General features: G+C 35.1%; 1 protein-coding gene across 1 annotated transcript in view; it reads left to right on the top strand.

Annotated features, from left to right (window-relative positions):
• The window catches only part of LOC150078159 (mannan-binding lectin serine protease 1-like), a 101,841-nt gene that overhangs the window by 25,268 nt on the left and 56,490 nt on the right, over nt 1–20,083 (top strand). The window contains exons 3-5 of the mRNA XM_090384481.1: nt 11,074–11,280; nt 17,122–17,295; nt 19,090–19,299. Of these exons, the coding sequence (XP_090240607.1) occupies nt 11,074–11,280; nt 17,122–17,295; nt 19,090–19,299 (591 nt within the window). The remainder of the gene's footprint in view (nt 1–11,073; nt 11,281–17,121; nt 17,296–19,089; nt 19,300–20,083) is intronic.

A 20,083-nucleotide genomic window follows, 5' to 3' on the forward strand; every position in this document is an offset into this window, starting at 1 on the left:
GTATATATGCAGGATGTCAGGAGGATGATTGCTTGCATAATGCCTGGTTGAAGACTATTGCAAACAAAATAAACTGCTATTCTGGGCAAAAATTAACGGCAGCATTTGTGACATCAGATCTGGTACAGTCATGTCATCAGGGGCTGGGCCGGAGCAATATGGCCTTAGTTGCTAATGCTCCTAAAAACCAAATAACAACAACAACAACAGGGGCTGGATTTACACATAAACTAAACAAGCTACAGTTTAGGAGGGCTTCACATTACAAGGAGCCTCACTCCCTCTTAAAAAAAAATCCTTTTTTTAATATTGTCACAGGTGAACTGCAAAAGAGAAGGGTCTCATACATGCTATACGATGAACACTAGCTTAGGGCCACAACAAGTTTAAATCTGGCACTGTATGCCATAAGTACAAAAGGGAAAAAGGAATGATGAATAAGGTGTAAAATAATATTGTTTATTGTGTAATAATTTAGCACGATATACATAACACAGTAAAACCTCCATTGCCATTTATGATATATTCAGATAAAAAAAATTTATTTTCTGTTTATGCTCCATGATTAGCACAAAGTCAGAGGAGTTTGTAAGTCAATGAGAGAGTAGAAGAACATCAGCATATTTAGTATTCATATGGGCTTGAATCATGGCACCTCAAACACATATATTTCTGTATTCTTGCACTTGATGTGCTGAAACTGTCATACTACAAACATGTCACAGTAAAGAATGCATGGCATACAAGCAGCCATTGTCATTAGCCCATATGCTTAGATGGGTAACTCTTCAAAATGGCCACCCAGCATTGTGCAGCAAGCCTCAACATATACTACACTGCTCGACAAAATTATCAGAAAATGTTTATCATGAATATTTTATTATGAACAGTGTTGCCAAAGGTGGATATTTTAATATAATAGGCATCCTGGCATGCAAATTCTGAGTATCCAATGGAAATTGATCTATGATCTACCACTTTATAGAGCCGCACGCTATGCAAATTATTCATGCTTATAAAAGCACGGGTTGCGACCACATCACTTCATTGCCGTTTTATGGCTCAGTGGATGGCAAGTCATCGTCATTTAGATGATTCTTTGAGATGGCTGGCTGTTAGATGACTTGAAGCTGGGCCAGGCAGAGGTGGCATGTTGGCTTAATGTGTCATGCAGTATCAAATGGGGTACAGATCTGTGACATGCCACCTCTGCTTGGCACTATGGAAGCAGTTTCAGGAGACAGGAACCTTACAAGAAGTGCTGGCCAAGGTTGCCCAAGGGCTACGTCAACCAGAACAGACCACTGTCTGGCTCTAACAGCAAGATGGAACCCTACGATGAACTGTCATCAACTGTCCCTTGAGGTTGCTTTGGCCATGAGTGAAAACATTTCCAATTGGACTGTGTTAAGAAGGCTCAATTCAAGTGGACTCTACTCAAGGAAGCCTCTGGTTTGTTTGCATTAACCCAAAACCACTGCAAAGCTTGTTGAAACTGGTGCCATGAACATGTGACTTGAAGCCCTGACAAATGGGATACAGTTCTGCTCTCTTATGAGTCGTGTTTTAGCCTACAAACAGATTCTGGACATTATTTCATACGGTGACATTGAGGAATGCAGTACTATCCCTCCAACATCACAGAAAGAGACACTTAGGTGGAGGTGGTGTTCTTGTGTGGGACGGAATGATGATCAACGGCCGCACCTCTCCATGTTTTTGATAGGGGTACTGTAACTGCGTAGAGGTACTGAGAACAGATCCTCAAACCTTATGTGCAACTATTTAAGGGTGTGGTTGTCCCAGATTTTCTTTTCGTGCACGGAAACAGCACTGCACATAGAGCTCAAGTGGTGGAGGAATATCGTGAATCTGAAGATATCCAATGACTGCTGTGGATGGCACAATCACCAGACTTAAATCTCATTGAACATGTGTGGTACTCCCTTGGGCATTGCATTGCATGCTGACAGCCAACTTCTCAGTCACTTGGTGAGTTAAGGTGTGTGTCTACAAAATCTTATAGATGCTCATATCGAGCATGATTCACCACTGTCAGGCCAGTAATTGGAGGGGATCATATGCTGTACTGATGTCATGTGACCATATTTTTGAGCATCTTGTTTTGACTTTAATGTGACCTTTTTGGTAATTCTTATATAATCCCTATAAGTGTCCCTTATGCCTGTCCAAAGTGTCTTGCTGCCTCTTCATTCCATCATTATTCTGTGGTGCATCACCATACTAAATTTTGTCCTGCTTCATCACAAGCTGCATGAGTTACACCACATTTTCTATGTGTTCTGTTAATTTTGTCAGGCAGTGTGGGTACACTTGTTTGCCCGATGTAGCCAAGTGGACAGAGCAGAAGTGCAATAGTACATGTGTTTGGGTCAACTGTAGTTCGGGCCATGTGACTATCAAATAAAGTTGATAATATTCTTGCCAAAATTAGTAATAAGTAAAATTAGCAATAGTTTAAACCTATTATGGTCATGCTGGAATATAAACAGAATAATTTAAAAAGCCTGATGGAATGGGGTGGTCAACGTGGTACAGTAGAATATGCATCAGTGCTGATTGTGGTTTGAGCTCACCTGACTGCTAAATTTGGTAACGTTCTTGTATTTTTTTGATTTTTGATTATGTTTTGTAATGTTTTGATTATTAAAAATAAGATATTTTAATAATGAGTATTCTGTTTCATAAAATTTTCCAATTTGACTACTGGTTGTGCCTACATGTGGTTGTATTTGTACTTCAGAATGCGTTGGCATCCTATCATGCTAAAACTATAGCACATACTGGTCCGACAAAGGTCAGTTGTCTAATAGCTCTTGCAGAGCTGTACTTAGAAATGTACAGGATAATTGCTAGGATAATGGTCTTAGAGCAGCTGTGGAGCTAATAAAATATTACTGATAATTCCAGCTATCATGTTAATGCCCCATTGTATTTGACATCATTATTCATATTAGAAAGCTCCCACAGACCCTCACATTGTTTCATAAATATCATAAAAAATAAAACATCTTAAAATGTGTAATTGTATTGAAATATGAGATATAATAGATTCTACCTAAAGGTAAGAATATATATATTTTTTTCCCTGGGGTGGGGGTCCTCCTCTGATCAGTTTTTTTTTTGGGGGGGGAGAAGAACTTTAATTTTTCACACCTCAAGTTGCCATGGGACCATACTAGACTCTTGTGATAGTTGATAAGCTTATTGTTATTCTGCAGGTTTCATATTTTGTAATGAAAATCCCAAACATGAAAGGTAGACTTTTTGTGAGAAATAAGACAGATAAGTTTTAGAATGATTGAAGTTAACTAAGTTTTCTTTGTCCCTTGGAGAATTACTGTGAGATTAGCATTTAAGGAACTGGTGGGTGGATATTTGAGAAGTTGAATTCAGTTGTGCAGGGCAGTGTTTCTCAAATTGGGTGCAATATAGTGTGCTATCATCAGCAAAACTATGGCTGGGATTTCCAGTTAGTGGAAGTGGGTAATTAATTATATGAGAGGAAAAGACTGGGAGAAAGAATGGAACCTTGAGGAACACCAGCATTAGTGGAGAAGTTAGAAGACAGAGATAGACTGGGATTCGAGTCGTCACCACCAAATACGGCAGATGCGGAAAGGTCGGGGAATGACCACCGCATATTCCCGGAGCAATATGGCCTTAGTTGCTAATGCTCCTAAAAACCAAATTACAATTACAGAAGACAGAACTGTTTATCATAGTCTGTAGTGAGAAGTCAGGAAGAAAACCAGATACCCAATTGCAAAAAACAAACAAACAAAAAAAAACAAAATAAAAATAAGTTGGCAGTCCATAAGATGGATCCTTTTTTTATAAAATCTTTATGCCAAACATGATCTTTAAATCTTTATGCCTTAGAAATGTCAAGCCTTCTGAAAATTACTTTACCTTCTTGTATATCCTGCATTCTTATATTGGATGTGATATGAATATTATTGGCCATTTATCTCCAAATGCAGTGCTGCAGAACAGGGCCATTTATTTTGTTTGTAGTATTTTTTCCACCAGGCATTGTTCCATATTGTGACTGTGCATGATTTCCTGACCTGTGTGCATGCATGTGTGTGTGTGTGTGTGTGTGTGTATATATAATGAGAGGTGTGGTTAAAGATTCTTCATTCCATTATTGCTTGATTCATTTTGGTGGTAGGCCCACATTTCACCACTGTCATAATGCAGATTTTAATTTCCTTTCTTTGTAACACTGTTGCTAGTTAATTCTGTAAATGGAGACAGCGCAAAAAAAATTTGTTCTATTATGACCATTTTTTTTTTTTCCGTAGGAAATGACAAAGCAGCTGGAAATGTGTTTGTTGTATGCATTATGACAGTGGTGAAATGTGGGCTTACCATCTTATTCCCAAAATGAAATAATCAGTGATGGAATGAAGAATGCATCTTCAACAAAACTCAAATTCTAAATGTTGGGTAGAAAAGCCATGGCATCTGTGTTTTAGCACAGTGAAGGAGTGATTCACCTAGAGTTTGTGCTGCATTGGTGAATAATTAATGTTAATGTGTAAGCTAGGTGCAGTGAATACTAGAGAAGGCCATCAGATGAATACAAACTAGATTCTGCCTTGTTAAGTGATTCTTCAGCACAAAACTGCAACATTGCACAGTGCATGTGAAACTCAGAAGTTCATTGTTGTTATTCTTCTTGGAAATTCTCAGCCACCTGCCATACAGTTTCAGACCTTGTTTTCCCCTTCTGACTATCCCTTGTTTGGGCTGTTGAAGAAACACTTGGGAGATCAAAGATTTTGATTAAAGTTGAGGTGGAAAATACAGTTTGTTTATGCCTTGATCAGCAATATATATGTATAAATAAATTGTTAAAATAATCAGAAATGATTTTATGATTATTTTAACAATTGGGAAAAATACACTCAGTGTTTTACAAAATATATACTTATAGCATTTTCTGGTTAAACACTTCAATAAGCCTTAAACAATTCAATAAGTTCTCCTTGCAGATGCCTACTTTCATACTTTCTGAGTGATAGAAGTAAAGAAATGTCTTCTTATCTAGAAATGTGGATTGCAACAGATTCTTTTTCTTTTTTTTTCCTTTTTGGAAAATGATGGATTATTGGATTTTCAAGGAATTGAACTCTTGATTAATTTTTTTCATCCCTAATTGGAGAATGGCTTGAGTCAAATAGCAACCACTGGTTGCTATTTGACTACTTTTGGTATTTTATATAGAGGAAGGTTTGTTAAACTGGAAAGTGGAATATAGTGTTATTATCTCAAAAAGCATGGATAGGGTTGAGATATTTTTTCATTGGTTGAGAGGTCTGAAAATAAAAAGGTAATCTACTATGTAGTCAGTGGTTAGAGAGAAAGAGAAGAAATTAGCTACTCAATTACAAAAATCAGAAGATAATAGGACAGTTTTCTTGGAAGGTCTTTATATAAATATCAGATATTTTTATATGGTTGATCAGATTTCTTTGAAATCTGATCATTTGTATAAAGGAACAGTGGTTTACAACCCAGGCATTTGTTTGAAGGTATATAGGATGACTTCATTTAATTAACTATCTAATTATCTAAATAAGGTATTGATTCAAGTATTGTTACGAAATTCTTAAAAAAGACAACAAAGGTGTTACTAATATTTCTATAAAGTAAATTTAGTATATAATATCCAACAGCAGAGTGAATTTGGTACTCCAATTTTGAAACATTGCCAAACCCTGGTCTAGAGAATTAACTAGAGTTTCTGTGATTCTCTTCATGGGCTCTCTCTCTCTCTCTCTAGAAAATTTTCTGACATTCTATTTACAGTCTTTCTTTAATTTGAATCTATGTTCTCTTCAGTGGCATATTATCAACTTGGATCCTGGTATAATGTAATTTATTTACTTTTTATACAACATTTTCAATTTTCTCATTTTCTTTTGGGTTCCCTTCAGCTCAAGGCATTTGTGCAATTGCACTGCTTGCACCATATGATGATACACCATTGCTCTCCTTGTTTGCATCTGGAAAGTAAACTTATGCTCCAATTATTTACAAAAAAAAAAAAAAAAAACACCTTCATCATAAAAACTTTAAGCATATCTCCATGTTGATGCATAGATTCCAAGTTTTGCATCTTGAAGAATTTGAATCTGTAAGAATATCTCTTTGGATCCACAACTGGTCTTGTTGTCTTCCCCTGTATCCTTTTAAACAAGTTGAAATATTTTTTGAAATACTATATACAAGTCTGTAGACTTGTATATAGTATTCAAGATGTGGTCTGGTCATTAATTTGTACAAAGATTGTTTGGAAAGTCCCACATATGTGATAAAAGTCACTAACAGCAGTTACTTATCCAGGATAGTTGTGTGTACATCACCATTTCTGTAATACAAATATGTGCCTCTATGTGTAACATTTTTCATAGAGATTTTGTGCTGTGATTGCTTTATAACTGTTCCCTTAAATTCCCATTAAGATAATGCTTTAATTTCTTTAACTTCTTTAATAACTGACTCCATTATTTTCCCCTGTAACAGAAGTCAAGTGATACTTGACTTCTGTTAAGTATCACTTGACTGTTGTCTGTAACTGCTTATTTCTCCCTTTGATTCCCTTTTGTGAGAGACATTATATATCTCTATATATAATAGGAGAGACATATGCATATCTTCTGAATCCAAGGATGTTCTCCTAATTATAGCTAAAAGTTTGCTTACCTTTCTTGTTGCTTCTTTTAATCTAACTGGATAAATTTCATCAGCCCAGGTACCTTATTTGCTTTTAGCTTCAATAATTTCTTTTCCACTTTCTTAGTTATTTCTCTTACACTTTTTTCTTCAATAGTTTTCTTCACTTTTTTCATATTAGCATTAGCATTAGTTGAAGCATATGATGCAAGAAAGCAAGCTTATATAGCATCAGCCAAAAAAAAAAAAAAAAAAAAAATCCTTCCCATTTCACCCATTTATTTGTTCCAAATGTTTGTCTAGTTCTGCCTTAAATTTATTTAAGCTGTCAACTTCCACAACAACAGATGGAAGTCTGTTCCAGCAATCAACAAAAATACCTACTGGCTAAAGGCAAACTTCTACATGTCTATTCTACAACTGTCTTTCCTCAATTTGAATCTATGCCCCCCTCAGGTTCTTAACCTGAGCAAGCAGAAGTATCCCATCAGCATGAGTCTGCGTAAACCATTCAAGGCATTATACACCTTAATCAAATCACTTTGCAGGTGCCTAGTCTCCAGATCCTGCAACTTGCAGAACTTAAAGGAGTGCTCTTGGTAAGAGCACCCCCTTTGTTCCTCTCACCAATCTTGTTGCCATTCTCTGTACTTGTTCTAGCAACTCTACATCCTTCCTAAAATAAGGCCTCCAGACCTGTATGTAGTACTCAAGGTGCAGCCTGACCATTGCCTTATACAAAGGGATAACCACCTCCTTGTCTCTGCTAGCAAAATTCCTATATATCATTGACAAAACTCCATGACCTGCTCTGGCAGCTTGTCTGCACTGCTCAGAGAACGTCATATCTGACTGCACAACTTCCCCAGGTCTCTTTCATTCTCCACCTCCCTGAGTGTAGTACCACACAGTTGGTACGTTTCTCTAGATGTTGACTTCAATAAGTTTAGTCAGGATCAACAATATAGAAAAAGAATCCTCCATAGTGGGTGACCAATGCCACCACTATTATAACCTGAGCCCCGATCAATGTATATAATTATGCAATTCAATGTATACGCTTATCTTATGCATTTTGTAACTAATGGTCTGTACACTCACTTAATTTTTAGTATACTCAGTTCATTTCTCTATTTTTTAATAATTTTTTAACTTATTTATTATTAATTTACTGTATGATTTATTTATTTTTGTTTTATTCAGGCAGCTTTGTCTTTACATTATTAATTACATTGTTAACCTCTGGCCACTGTGCCATGCACACGCTTCTTGATTAGACCGGGGTTCGAGCCTGTGACCACCAAATATGGAGGATGCAGGGAATGACCACCGCCTATCCCCGGAGCAATATGGCTTTAGTTGCTAATGCTCCTAAAAACCAAATAACAAACAAACAAACAAACTGTGCCATTGCAACTGCACTACTATGTAACTATGTATCTCTGTTGCAATAAAGATTTCTCTCTCTAGATGGAACAGTAGCTTTCAATGTATTATTATTAACTTGTAAATCCTCAGCATAGAGGAGAGTTACATTGTTTACAGAGCCAGTTTTTTGCAGACAAACAATAGGTGTAGATTCAAGGCTTAGAATCTACCTGGGAATTGTCAGTAGCTTCAGTGGATCTGCCACATATAAAGGAGGAAACTTCTCCTGAAAAAAGGATGATTTTTCATGCATAGTAAAAGCTTAAAACTAAGTACAATAAAAATTAACCTCAGTAAAGTGTTATGATATGTAATATTATAAATAAATGAGTCAATAGATAAAAAATAAAAGTTAATTTTGATGTCCTCTTCAAAAAGCAGAAATCTTCGTCACAGACCAGTCCAATCTTTAAGTGATTTATCCATAGTTTAAATGGAAAAAAATATCAATAATGACAAGTAACCTTTCTGCTTCATTCCTGTGGATGCACAACCAACAACTAGCCATGTAGCTTGTCCACTACAAGAAAGTGAAGGTGGTTTGAAACAGCCCTAGGGTGTGACACTGATGAGAGTCCTACTCCGTTAATGCACACAAGAAGATGCTAATACCTGACCTTGACTGAGAAATGTCATGGAGAAGAAAGACTTTGTCTGTAGCATACAAATTTAACAAACTGAGGAAATATTACCTGAATTTCTCCAGTGGAAGTTCTGTAAAGTTGAGCAATATACATATAAAGAATAACGCTGTCACCTCACCTCACCACCAAAAAAATAGACTCTCCCTAAGTTAAACACCTTTTTTGAGGAGTGCTTAAATCAAACGCATGCTGACATGCATGCACACAGTCCTCTATAGATCTAAGGCCAGTTACCTATATTATCTGCCTCTATTTTAACCAAGAAATGAAGAACAAAATTCAAATGTTTCTTAGGGATCACTTTGAGTCAGCTGCTACATCACGTGTAATTTATATAAGTACTAATGTAGTACACTTTGCATGGTCTTGCAGATGCAAAATCTTTTCAAAGAAGGATTCTATAATGAATATAGTAGTGAAATTATACCATAGAGTACTGTACTCTCTCTCTCTCTCTCTCTCTCTCTCTCTCTCTCTCTCTCTCTCTCTCTCTCTCTCTCTCTCTCTCTCTCTCTCTCTCTCTCTCTCTCTCTCTCTCACACACACACACACACACTTCATCCAAAACAGTCTCTACCTGCACTCCTCAAGTATCCAGTACTGTGCAGTCAAACCACACCCTCAAAAATATCCAACCCAAACAAAGGATAATATTTGGGTCTTGAATGTTAAGGCCATGCTGGTGAAGGGGAAACAAAAGAACAGCAGGCATGTAAGTCAGAAGCCTATATTTTTCAGTCTTCAGTTTTTTTTTTTTATGACAGTCATAGATTTCAAAGAAGAGATCATAACATATGTCTATGTATAGGGTGACCAGACAGCTCAATTTTTGGTGTAATGTCCCACATCTCCCAAAAAGTTTTAGGGACTGTTTTGTCTCAATTTTAATGTAAAACAATTTTCAACTAAATATGCAATGTTGAAATTCATTATATTTAATTTTATTAATTTAGTATCGCAGTTAAAGTTATTTAAATAAAGAGCAACACTCGTACATTTTAGGTTTGTTTGTTTGGGGATTTTTTTGGCGCATGGGCGTCTGTGGCCATAGTGCGCCTACATTTTAGGTCTAACATTATTGAACTGTGAGGATGCAATAAAGCATCAGTATGGACTGTATATTCACCTTGCTCATGCATTACTTACTGACATTGTGTTGTGCTGTTTTTCCATGCCTTAAATAATTAAGCAAGCAGAGGAAGTCTTTATAATTCTTGATAAAATAGAGCATCACATATTTTATTTTCTCTCCATTCAATAAAATGCCTATTTATGAGGAACAATATTTGAAGTAATGGACATTTAAAAAATAAAAGATTACCTTGAAAAGGTGATGAAGTTGAATGCACAGTGTGCATGACATTTTTAAGTAGTGGACATGGTGGTTATGCTGACTTAAATAAAAGCTTACTTAAAATAATGAAAATAAGCAAAAATGCAGAGGCAAAACTACAATTTTTTGCCTCCTCCTCCCACCACAAGATACTTAAATGGGTCTGCTCTATATTCATTAACAACCATACCAAACCAACCTTGGGGGTCTCAGAATTTTTGGGCACTGTGGTTGCAGACATGATTGTATTCTGTCTTTAACACTGTAGGCAGTACCATTAAGCTTAGTGTCCTCCATATTAAAATGGGCTGTGGTTACACTTCCTTGAATTTCAGATTCTTTCAAACTAATATTTTTTTTTTACCATAAAGTATTTCAGTGAAGAATTAAAATAAAGTGCTGTCAGTCTTTCCTTGACCATTTTCTAAATGTTGCTGAGAAGAAGGAGAAGAATGGTACCATTCTTTAAAAATATGTGATCAAATAACATAATATTCAAGGGTGGCATGTATTGAGCACCAAAACAACAAAGGTTACGAAGCGGTGGTAATAGTGTGTGTTATTCAGTTGGTTTGCTGTTTGCTGGATAAAAACTCTGGTTTCCAGGTCTATCTAAAAATTATGCAACACTCACCTGATTAATTCAGCTACATTGTGAAAAAGTTGATAAACATTAACGCTATTGAAATGGAATTTCAGCTCCATTCTTTTCCATACTCAGAAGACTTGAAGAAGTGCCAATCTTTTTATTTTTATTTTTAAATTCCTTTAATTCCTAAAAAGTACAAGTGATGACAATTTTTTTTTTTTTTTGGTAGATGTAGAAAAAGTATAGTTCTTTGCCTCATCAATTGGCATTCTAATACCAATACTCATATCTATAAAAAGATAGTAGTTTTATTCAAATAAATTTTTACGAACAGTTATGATCTCATTTTTATGTAAGTTGTTTATTTTTTGTAGCCTGTGAAGTTACTCTCACAGATCCATCTGGAGTCATTACTAGTCCAGGATTTCCCGAGCCTTATCCAGATAATACAGATTGTTGGACACTAATTAGAGTTTCCACTGATAACATAATTTCACTTGAATTTGCTAAAATTGCACTTGAGTTTGATGGTAACAACTGCAGTTATGATTTTATTGAAGTCTTTGATGGCTCAACTAAAGGTATAATTGATGAGTATTTATTTAAGATTTATTCTTCTTGATTGTACCTTACAGAATAAGAATAGCATATAATATATTTATATATTTTGTAATAAAAAAGAATTACTAATATGAGTGAGTCTTGGTTTTTCTGCTTGTTAATTATCTTTTTAATTGCTTAGTTGTTGGTATATTCAAGAACATAGGTTATTCTTAAATTTTTACTTTTATTATTTTTGATTTAAATCTTCAAAACAAAACACTAGTATCTATGTTTAAAAGGTACCAGTAATCTGCCTTGCTCATTTTCAATTTTAGGCTATTTATTATATGGACCTCGTTTGTCATATTTATACTGAAATTTTTGAATTTGATGTTAAAATTGGAATAAGTATTACTGTTTAGATTTTATTATTTCTAATTTTAAATTTTGCTTAATGAACTATTTTTTTATAGTAAAGTTGCTCCCATCTGTAGATTAGCCTAAAAACATTATTAGTGTAATTCAATGTAAATTGAATAAAAAGCAATTGATTATTCAAAATTTAGAATGAATTAATTAATCATCATGGAAAAACCACACAAAAGGCAAAGTTGTTTTATTGAAAGTGTTACAATTAAAAATTACATTGAAAACACCTCAATAGAAATATAAGTAGTTTTGTGATGTTTCGAGAAATCACTGTTCTCCTTCATCAGGCCTATAAGTAAGCTTGATGTGTTTCCCTACACTGTGGGGAAACACATCAAGCGATGGTGTACTTATAAATAGCAGAGAAGGTATAATCCAAACAGCAGAAGACTACTATAGAGAATTATACAAGGAGCGAGGGAATGATGCCAGGAGTGGGGAAGATGGATTGCAAATTAGCAACACGTACGACATACCCGATATTCTTCCTGATGAGGTAGAACATGCATTGAAGAAAATGAAGAATCAGAAATCCCTGGGGGAAGATGAAGTTACTGTAGAGTTGTTAAAATTGGAAGAAAGAGACATAACAAAAACTGGCAAGGCTCTTCACAAAGTGCATTAGAAAAAGTGTGACACCTAAGCAGTGGAATAATGCAATCATAGTTTTGCTGTATAAGAAAGGAGATAAATCAGAAATTGGAAATTATAGACCAATTAGCTTGTTATCCCACATCTACAAGTTGTTCACAAGGGTCATTACTAACAGATTAGAAAGAATACTTGATGAGAATCAGCCGAAAGAGCAAGCTGGCTTTAGGACAGGATTCTCAACTATGGATCACCTTCACGTAATATCACAGCTAATGGAGAAAGCAAATGAATATAAAACACCATTATGCCTGGCATTTGTGGATTATGAAAAGGCATATGACTCCATACAGCATAAGGCAATGATTTGGGCACTGGAAAGACAAGGCATAGATGATACCCCTCATATTATGATTTTGAAGAAAATATATGAGAATGCTACCTCCTTTATTAGACTAGACAAAGACAGTAAGAAATTTAAAATCGAGAAAGGAGCTCGACAAGGAGACACAATATCTCCAAAGCTGTTTACTGCTGCCCTTGAGGAAGCTTTCAGAAGATTAGACTGGTCACAGAAAGGAGTCAATGTTGAATGGAGAGTACCTAAACCATTTACGATTTGCAAATGACATTGTGGTCATAAGCCACGATCCCAAAGAATTAGAGGAAAATCTTAATCAGTTATGACAGTTGGTAAGGATTTTGGACTAAAGATGAATATGGCTAAAACAAAAGTAATGATGAACAAGTATGCCACAGAAAGGGACATAATGATTGAAGGAGCAGTAATTGAAAAGGTGGAGTCCTATATTTATTTGGGACACGTTATTAGCTGTAATAATGATAAATGGCTGGGAGTCAAGAGAAGAATAAATTTTGGATGGATAGCGTTCAGGAAATATAGTCACATACTAAAGAGCAATATCCCAGTTTGTCTGAAACGTAAAATAATGAACCAATGTATACCCCCACCATGACTTATGGAAGTGAAACTTGGGCACTCACCAAAAGAATGGAAGAGAAGCTGAGAATTACACAGCAAAGAATGGAACGAATTATATTGGGAATCAGACTGTTAGATAAGAAGAGAAACACATGGATTAGGCAGCAAACTCAAGTAAAGGACATTCTTATCAAAACTAAAGAACTAAAATGGTCTTGGGCAGGACACATAGCTCGAAGACATGATGACAGATGGACTAAGAAAATAACAGAATGGTACCCAAGAGGAGCTAGAAGAAAACCTGGAAGACAACGGCAGAGATGGATAGATGAAATTCATAAATTGTGGGTAGTAAATGGATGGCCATTGCACAAAACGGAAGGAACTGGAAAGTTGCTGGAGAGGCCTTCATCCTGCAGTGGATTGAAAATGGCTGAAGATGATGAGGATGAACGTCTTGAAATGTTACCAAATTGCTTAAGTGTTTCTACTGAGATGTTTTCAATGGTGCTTAATTAATTCATTCCCATAAGATGACTAACCACGTGGCATCCCTCTTCCCTTCCAAGTAATTAAGTTTGGAAATTGTTAAATCTAAACAGTGGTACTTAGTCCAAGTTTAACACCAAATTAAAAAATTTCAGCCTAAATATAAAAAAATTTTATCTTTCAGTATGACTTGGATAGACTGCAAGGATGAATGGTCAGAAAAGTGGTAACCATCTGTTTATGCAATAAAATGTAAGGAAAATAGCAACCCCAAAATAACATACATTTGGTGAGAATTGAATTAAAAATAGCAGAAGAAGAAAGGGATTTGGGAGTTACAGTATGGGCCACAAAGTTCTCCAAACAGTGTAGATAGATGGCAAGGAATGTTTGTAGTGTCCTATTGATGATTTATTGATGAGCATTTACTTGTGAAGATAGGGAGATCAGAATTTCACTGTATAAGGATGGAGTGCTGAACATATGGCAGCCATGCCACTTATGGCCCATTGTAACTCTATAAATGGCACATTAATGTTCTTCAAACCAAAGCAAAAAAAAAAAAAAATTTTTTTTCAAAATTTTATTTGAAAATGGTGAAAATTTTGACTTCATTCATTTTACTATTCCTTCTCACAGCTTTATAGACGTCAATCAGATTGCCCTCCGTAGAGGGCATGGTTGCTTTTATATGCAGGTAGGACTGGGAAAACTAAAATGAGAGTCAGTAGCGGATTAAGGTCGGTTGATTCCCCGGGCGCAGAAGAAAATATTGGGCCCCTTAAAAAAAAAGAGAGACAGGGAAAATAAAAATACATGTTAACCATTTTTTTAAATAAATAAAAAAATATTATGTACTATTAATGTTTTATTTCCAATAAAATTTGAATATAATATATGTATAATATAATTAATAATAGCGTAATAATAATCACAAAGTTTTGAACTAATAGTTGAACATATTAGTTCAACTAATTTGTTGGGGTTTTGTGTATAAAGTTGGGGTTTTGCGTGGGCCCTTCAGAAGTTGGGGCCCAGGGCGCGCGCCCGGTGCGCCTGCCATTAAATCCGCCTCTGATGAGAGTAGGAGTCTATTATAGGCCAATGACTATGATAAGTATAATAAACAACTATACAGACAGGTAGAGCAAGGCAGTAGATTGGAACATCTTATAATGGGGGCGACTTTTACTTTCCAGATATTGACTGAAACTTTTGCATCAGTCACTCACACAAGCAGAAATTTTCTGGATTTATTAGATGACTATTTTCTACAGCAACATGTTAGAGAGGCAACAAGAGAAAGCAATACTCTTGATCTGATTATCAGCAGCTCTTCATGCATTAAAAATATCCAGATAAAGGAACCACTAGGTGGCAGTGATCATAATGTAACAATGTGGGATCTATTTAAAGATGTAAGTCAAGGATTTTGTTTTCATAAAAGCAACTATAGCAGCCATAGATACTTTTTAAATTCCTTTCAGTGGAACCAGCTGATGATGTTACCAGCTGCAAATTTTAAATAGAAACCATACTTGGCTTTTTATATAAACTAAGAGATACTGTTTAAGGCTTAGACCTAAATGGTTGTTAGTGAACAGATCATACTATCTGGCAGAGAATGCAAATATGTGGGATGAATTAGGAGGCGACATGGAAACCTAGTAAGTACAAACTAGTCTGCAACCAGGTGAACAGATTGTGAGAAGTCGGCTAAAATACAATAAAAAATAGCAAAGAATTCTTCGCTTATGTTAACACTAGCAGGAAAGTGATGAATCATATTGGTCCACAAGGTAAGAATGGCATAACTTTTGATGACTCTGTTCAGGTTGCTGAAAAAATAAATAAATATTTTGTATATAATAAATAAATAAATATAGGAACACCAGAGGTGCACCAAGTTATAACTGGAAGATAAAATGATTTTGTTATAACTAAGAGGAAGGGGAAGAGAGAGATTGTTGAAGTTAAAAGTAAATAAGGCACTTGGGGCTGATGAAATCTATCCAATTATATTAAAAGAATCAACAAGAGAGGTAAGTAAACCTTTGGTTATATTTATGAGAGTATGCTTGGATATAGATTGAAAATGTGACAATGTCTCTCCTCTTCACAAAGGGGAATTAAAGAGTGACATGAGAAATTATAGACCTTGAAGTTGACTTCTGTTCCATGAAGAATGATGGAGACAGTAGTCATCTTAACAGGAACAGAATTATACAGAAATCACAACATGGGTTTGTTAATGAGAAATCTCTTGACCAATCTGATTAGCTATTATGATGCAGTAACAAAGAAACAGGATGCAAACAATAATTTTGACATCATGTATTTAGATTTCAGTAAAGCTGTTGACACTTCTACACAAAATGTTGTACAAATTAGAGCAGTGTGGCATTAGGACAAGTTACTGATATAGATAAAGGGATGGTTGAATGACAAAACACAGAGGGTAGTTATAAATGGACACTGCATATCTTGAACTAATGTTATTTTTGGAGTCTCTCAGTGTTCAGGGCTAAGCCCCTTACTGTTTATGTTATTTATTAATGGTGTTGACAAAGGCATATCGAACTTATTGTCTAAGTTTGCAGATGATACAAAGGTCAGCAGAGTGGTTAATGACAGGAATCAAGGCATATTATTGCAGCAAGACCTAGAAAAATTAGGCAGATAGGCTGGGAAGTGGCAATTGAAGTTTAATATACATGGGCAAATGCAAGGTATTACACGTGGGCAGCAGTAAATCCCAGGATGATATACCAGTTAGATAGTACCACACTCAAGGTGGTGGAGAATAAAAGAGAGACATAGGGTAATTGTACAGTCCAACATGAAATTTTCTGAGCAGTGCAGACAGGCAGTTAGAAACAGCTCATGGGGTTGTGTGAGTGATGTGGGAATGGTGAGTTTCTCCTGTTTCTATTTATATTGGAGTCTGGGCAGTGTTGGTTATCTCAGACCTCTTTGGAATTTCCCTCTGCTGTATTCAGTATTCAGAATTTATGACTTTCATGTTGTCTAATCTGTCTCTTGCTGATGCTGTTAAAAATAACATTTCTTCACCTGCATGTTTCTGAGTCTGATGTCACTGCCACATTCACATTTCATTTTATGATATGACTGCCCCTATTGTTAATTGGGGTGCCAAATTTTTACACTGGCATGAGCAGAAAGCAGTTTCCAGCTTGCTGTTTTTCAGACATTTTTGTAGCGCTTTTGCTTTAGAACTTCAAATTTTTCCACTGAGCCAAATTGTCAATCAGTATTTCCACAAAGAAATGTTGATTGACAGTTTAGCTCAGTGGAAGAAATTCTTGTTGTATAAGTCCATCTTTGTCAGAAAATACAACTTGCCCTCAACTTTTATGCTGTAAATTTTATGCTGTAGTAAATGTTACAATAAATATTTCATTTACAGATCATCCCACACTTGGTAAATATTGTAGTCTGGACCAGGAAACTACATTCCAATCTACTAGTAATAATCTTCTGATTCATTTTCACTCAGACCATCTATTAAACAGTGAGGGGTTCAGTGCCTTTTATGCATCTTTGGCTATCCCTAACATCTCTGATTCAACAGAGACTACAGGTATGTTTGTATATAAGCAATATGAGGGCTATAGCATATTAATGGAAAATGACTTGAAATAATGAAATCATATAAAAATGTGTGAAATATCAAATGGTATTTATTTTTTTATTTATACTGTGATTTTTTAAATAATTTAAATGATTTTAAAAAAGCTATAGCAATAGCTTTTTAGGAGGATCATGGTAGGAACTACCTATAGCATAGTTCTTTACTTTAATTATGAATTTACAACCAATTATGGCATCTCTGTAGCCAGGTGGGCAGGAGCAGCAGCGTGTAGCACATGCTTCTTGATTACACCAGGGTTCGAGCCCATGACCATCAAATACGGAGGATGCGGAAAGGTCAGGGAATGACCACCGCATATCCCCGGAGCAATATGGCCTTAGTTGCTAATGCTCCTAAAAACCAAATAACAACACAGCCAATTATAGCACCTTAATTGTTCAATACACAAAGAATATAAATATCCATAGAAGTTTATAATGTGGTGTAATACATTGCACTACAAACTTCTCGGTGTAGATATCCTTAGATGCTTGTAAGACCTGTGAATGATCTTTAAATGTTTCTAATATGGAGTTGTTGTTGTTGTTTTGGTTTTTAGGAGCATTAGCAACTAAGGCCATATTGCTCCAGGGATATGCGGTGGTCATTCCCTGACCTTTCCGCATCCTCTGTATTTGGTAGACATGGGCTCGAACCCCGGTCTAATCAAGAAGCGTGTGCTACGCACTACTGCTCCTGCCCACCTGGCTACGGAGGTGCCGCTCTAATATGGAGTCTTTAAATGTTTGTTTATGTGGTAACATTACAAACATGTAAATATTTTTATATGGAAACATCAAAAAACAAAACAAAATAACAAAACCTAAGAAAAAGAATATGTAGAATATTTACTTGAACCATAATAGTTTTGGATCATATACTTGATGAAAGGCACCTGGTTTTGGTAACTGACTGCTTGAATAATGAAGGATTTGCTGAATCCAAAAATTCTACCAAAAGACTAACTAGTCAATAAAGAAAGCTAATTATCCAGGAAAATACACATCACAGCTTTCCTTATTGACACCTTTCCTTATTAGATATGACAACTCTGCCCTTAGCATATTTAGCGAGCCTGTTGAGTTCATTACAAGAAATGGATTAGAGAGCCTTTGAAAGTCAGCAAATGAGTCATCCACATGAATGAATAATGTTTACATATTTTTATGTTAAGTTTATGACCATCCTGTGCATAGCACTGACTCACAGATTCAAAATATTCTAGCACATGTAAAAATTTGTTAGTAAAAAACAATTACTGGAGGTCAGTTGGGAGCAAGAAGTGTCACTAAAATTAGCATTAGCATTAGCATTAGTAGAGGCATATGATGCAAGAAAGCAAGCTTATTCAGCATCAGCCAAAAAAAAAAAAAAAAACCACTACTCCCATTTCACCCCTCCGTTCGTTCGAATTCCGTTCGTTCGTTCAAATTCTGTTGTAATGAAAGAGCTTGCCTTGAAAAACTGAGTAAGTCAAACATGACTTGTGTACTGAGATTCACATAATGTGAGATCTGCACAAAAGTTAATTTTTAAATTAAATAGCATCCCACATTATTTCAAATTCTTTTAATGAAAACTCATGGAATTAAAAGCTTACCTGTATCCTTAGTATCCAGATATTCATAATTTTCACTTTTGTGGTGTTTGAAATTAATGAAATGAATTATAGTTTTCAAGTAACATTAACTTAAGATATTTGAAAATTTGTTATATTTACATATCGCATCTTATATTTAACAGGATGTTCTTGGAAAAAAGGCATAAGCAGTGGTACTATTGCCAGTCCTAATTATCCAGAAAAATCTATTGGCATTGTTACTTGCACTTTTATTATTCAAATACCACCAGAAAATACATTTACCTTAACGTATGAAGATTTACAAATAGGTGAAGGAGAACAAGAGGGATGTCCTTATGGAACTTTAGAAGTCAGAGATGGTATTGATACAAGTAAGTTACTGTTTATTTTTTTTTGTCTTTATTTTAAAACAATTATGTACCTGATATTCATAGTATTGCAAAATACTTTATGGAAAACTTGTATAAACCTGTTTTCCAGAAATAATTCTGGGGTTGTCTGTGTGATAGCATATGTTGAGTGTCCCTCTATACAGTGCCACAAAAAAAATGAAGCCTGTTGTTAACTATGTCATTTTATAGCTTCCTTAGCAAAAGAAGTTTTTAGCACTCCTTTTGCTGTAACTGTTTTGAATATAAACAAAATTTTTTTATTTTTTTAAATGTGGAATTAAGAAAATTTTGCAATGAATGCAAAAAAATCTGTATATAAAAATTTTAATTGGAATAAGTTATGATAGTATACTACAACACCAAGGCTGTCACATCCAAAAGAAAAAAAGTCACCCTAGGTTCACATTTTATCTATTAATTTTAAGTATTTATCTTATCCCCGTTTAAGTTTACACAAGTTATCTGGCTCAAGGCTAAGCAGTAGCTTGTTCCAACAACAGCCACTGATTCACCAAGGGCACCAAATAGAATTAAAGAAAAGCCTCAGAAGAACTAAATTTATATTATAATTCATTTTAAAAATATTACTACAATTGCTATCATCTAAATAAATTACTTTGAAAGTTACATGCTTTTCTATAATAATTTAGTAATAATAATGTAATAATTTTTATTTTGTTTCATGCTTTATAATAAAGGTGAGCAACAGCAAGTGCCTGGTTATGGGAGATTTCAACCTGCCCCTTATTGATTGGAGCAATGT

The sequence above is a fragment of the Mastigoproctus giganteus genome, chromosome 11 (genome assembly GCF_048544385.1).
Source record: "Mastigoproctus giganteus isolate SK-2022 chromosome 11, ASM4854438v1, whole genome shotgun sequence".
NCBI lineage: Eukaryota > Metazoa > Arthropoda > Arachnida > Uropygi > Thelyphonidae > Mastigoproctus > Mastigoproctus giganteus.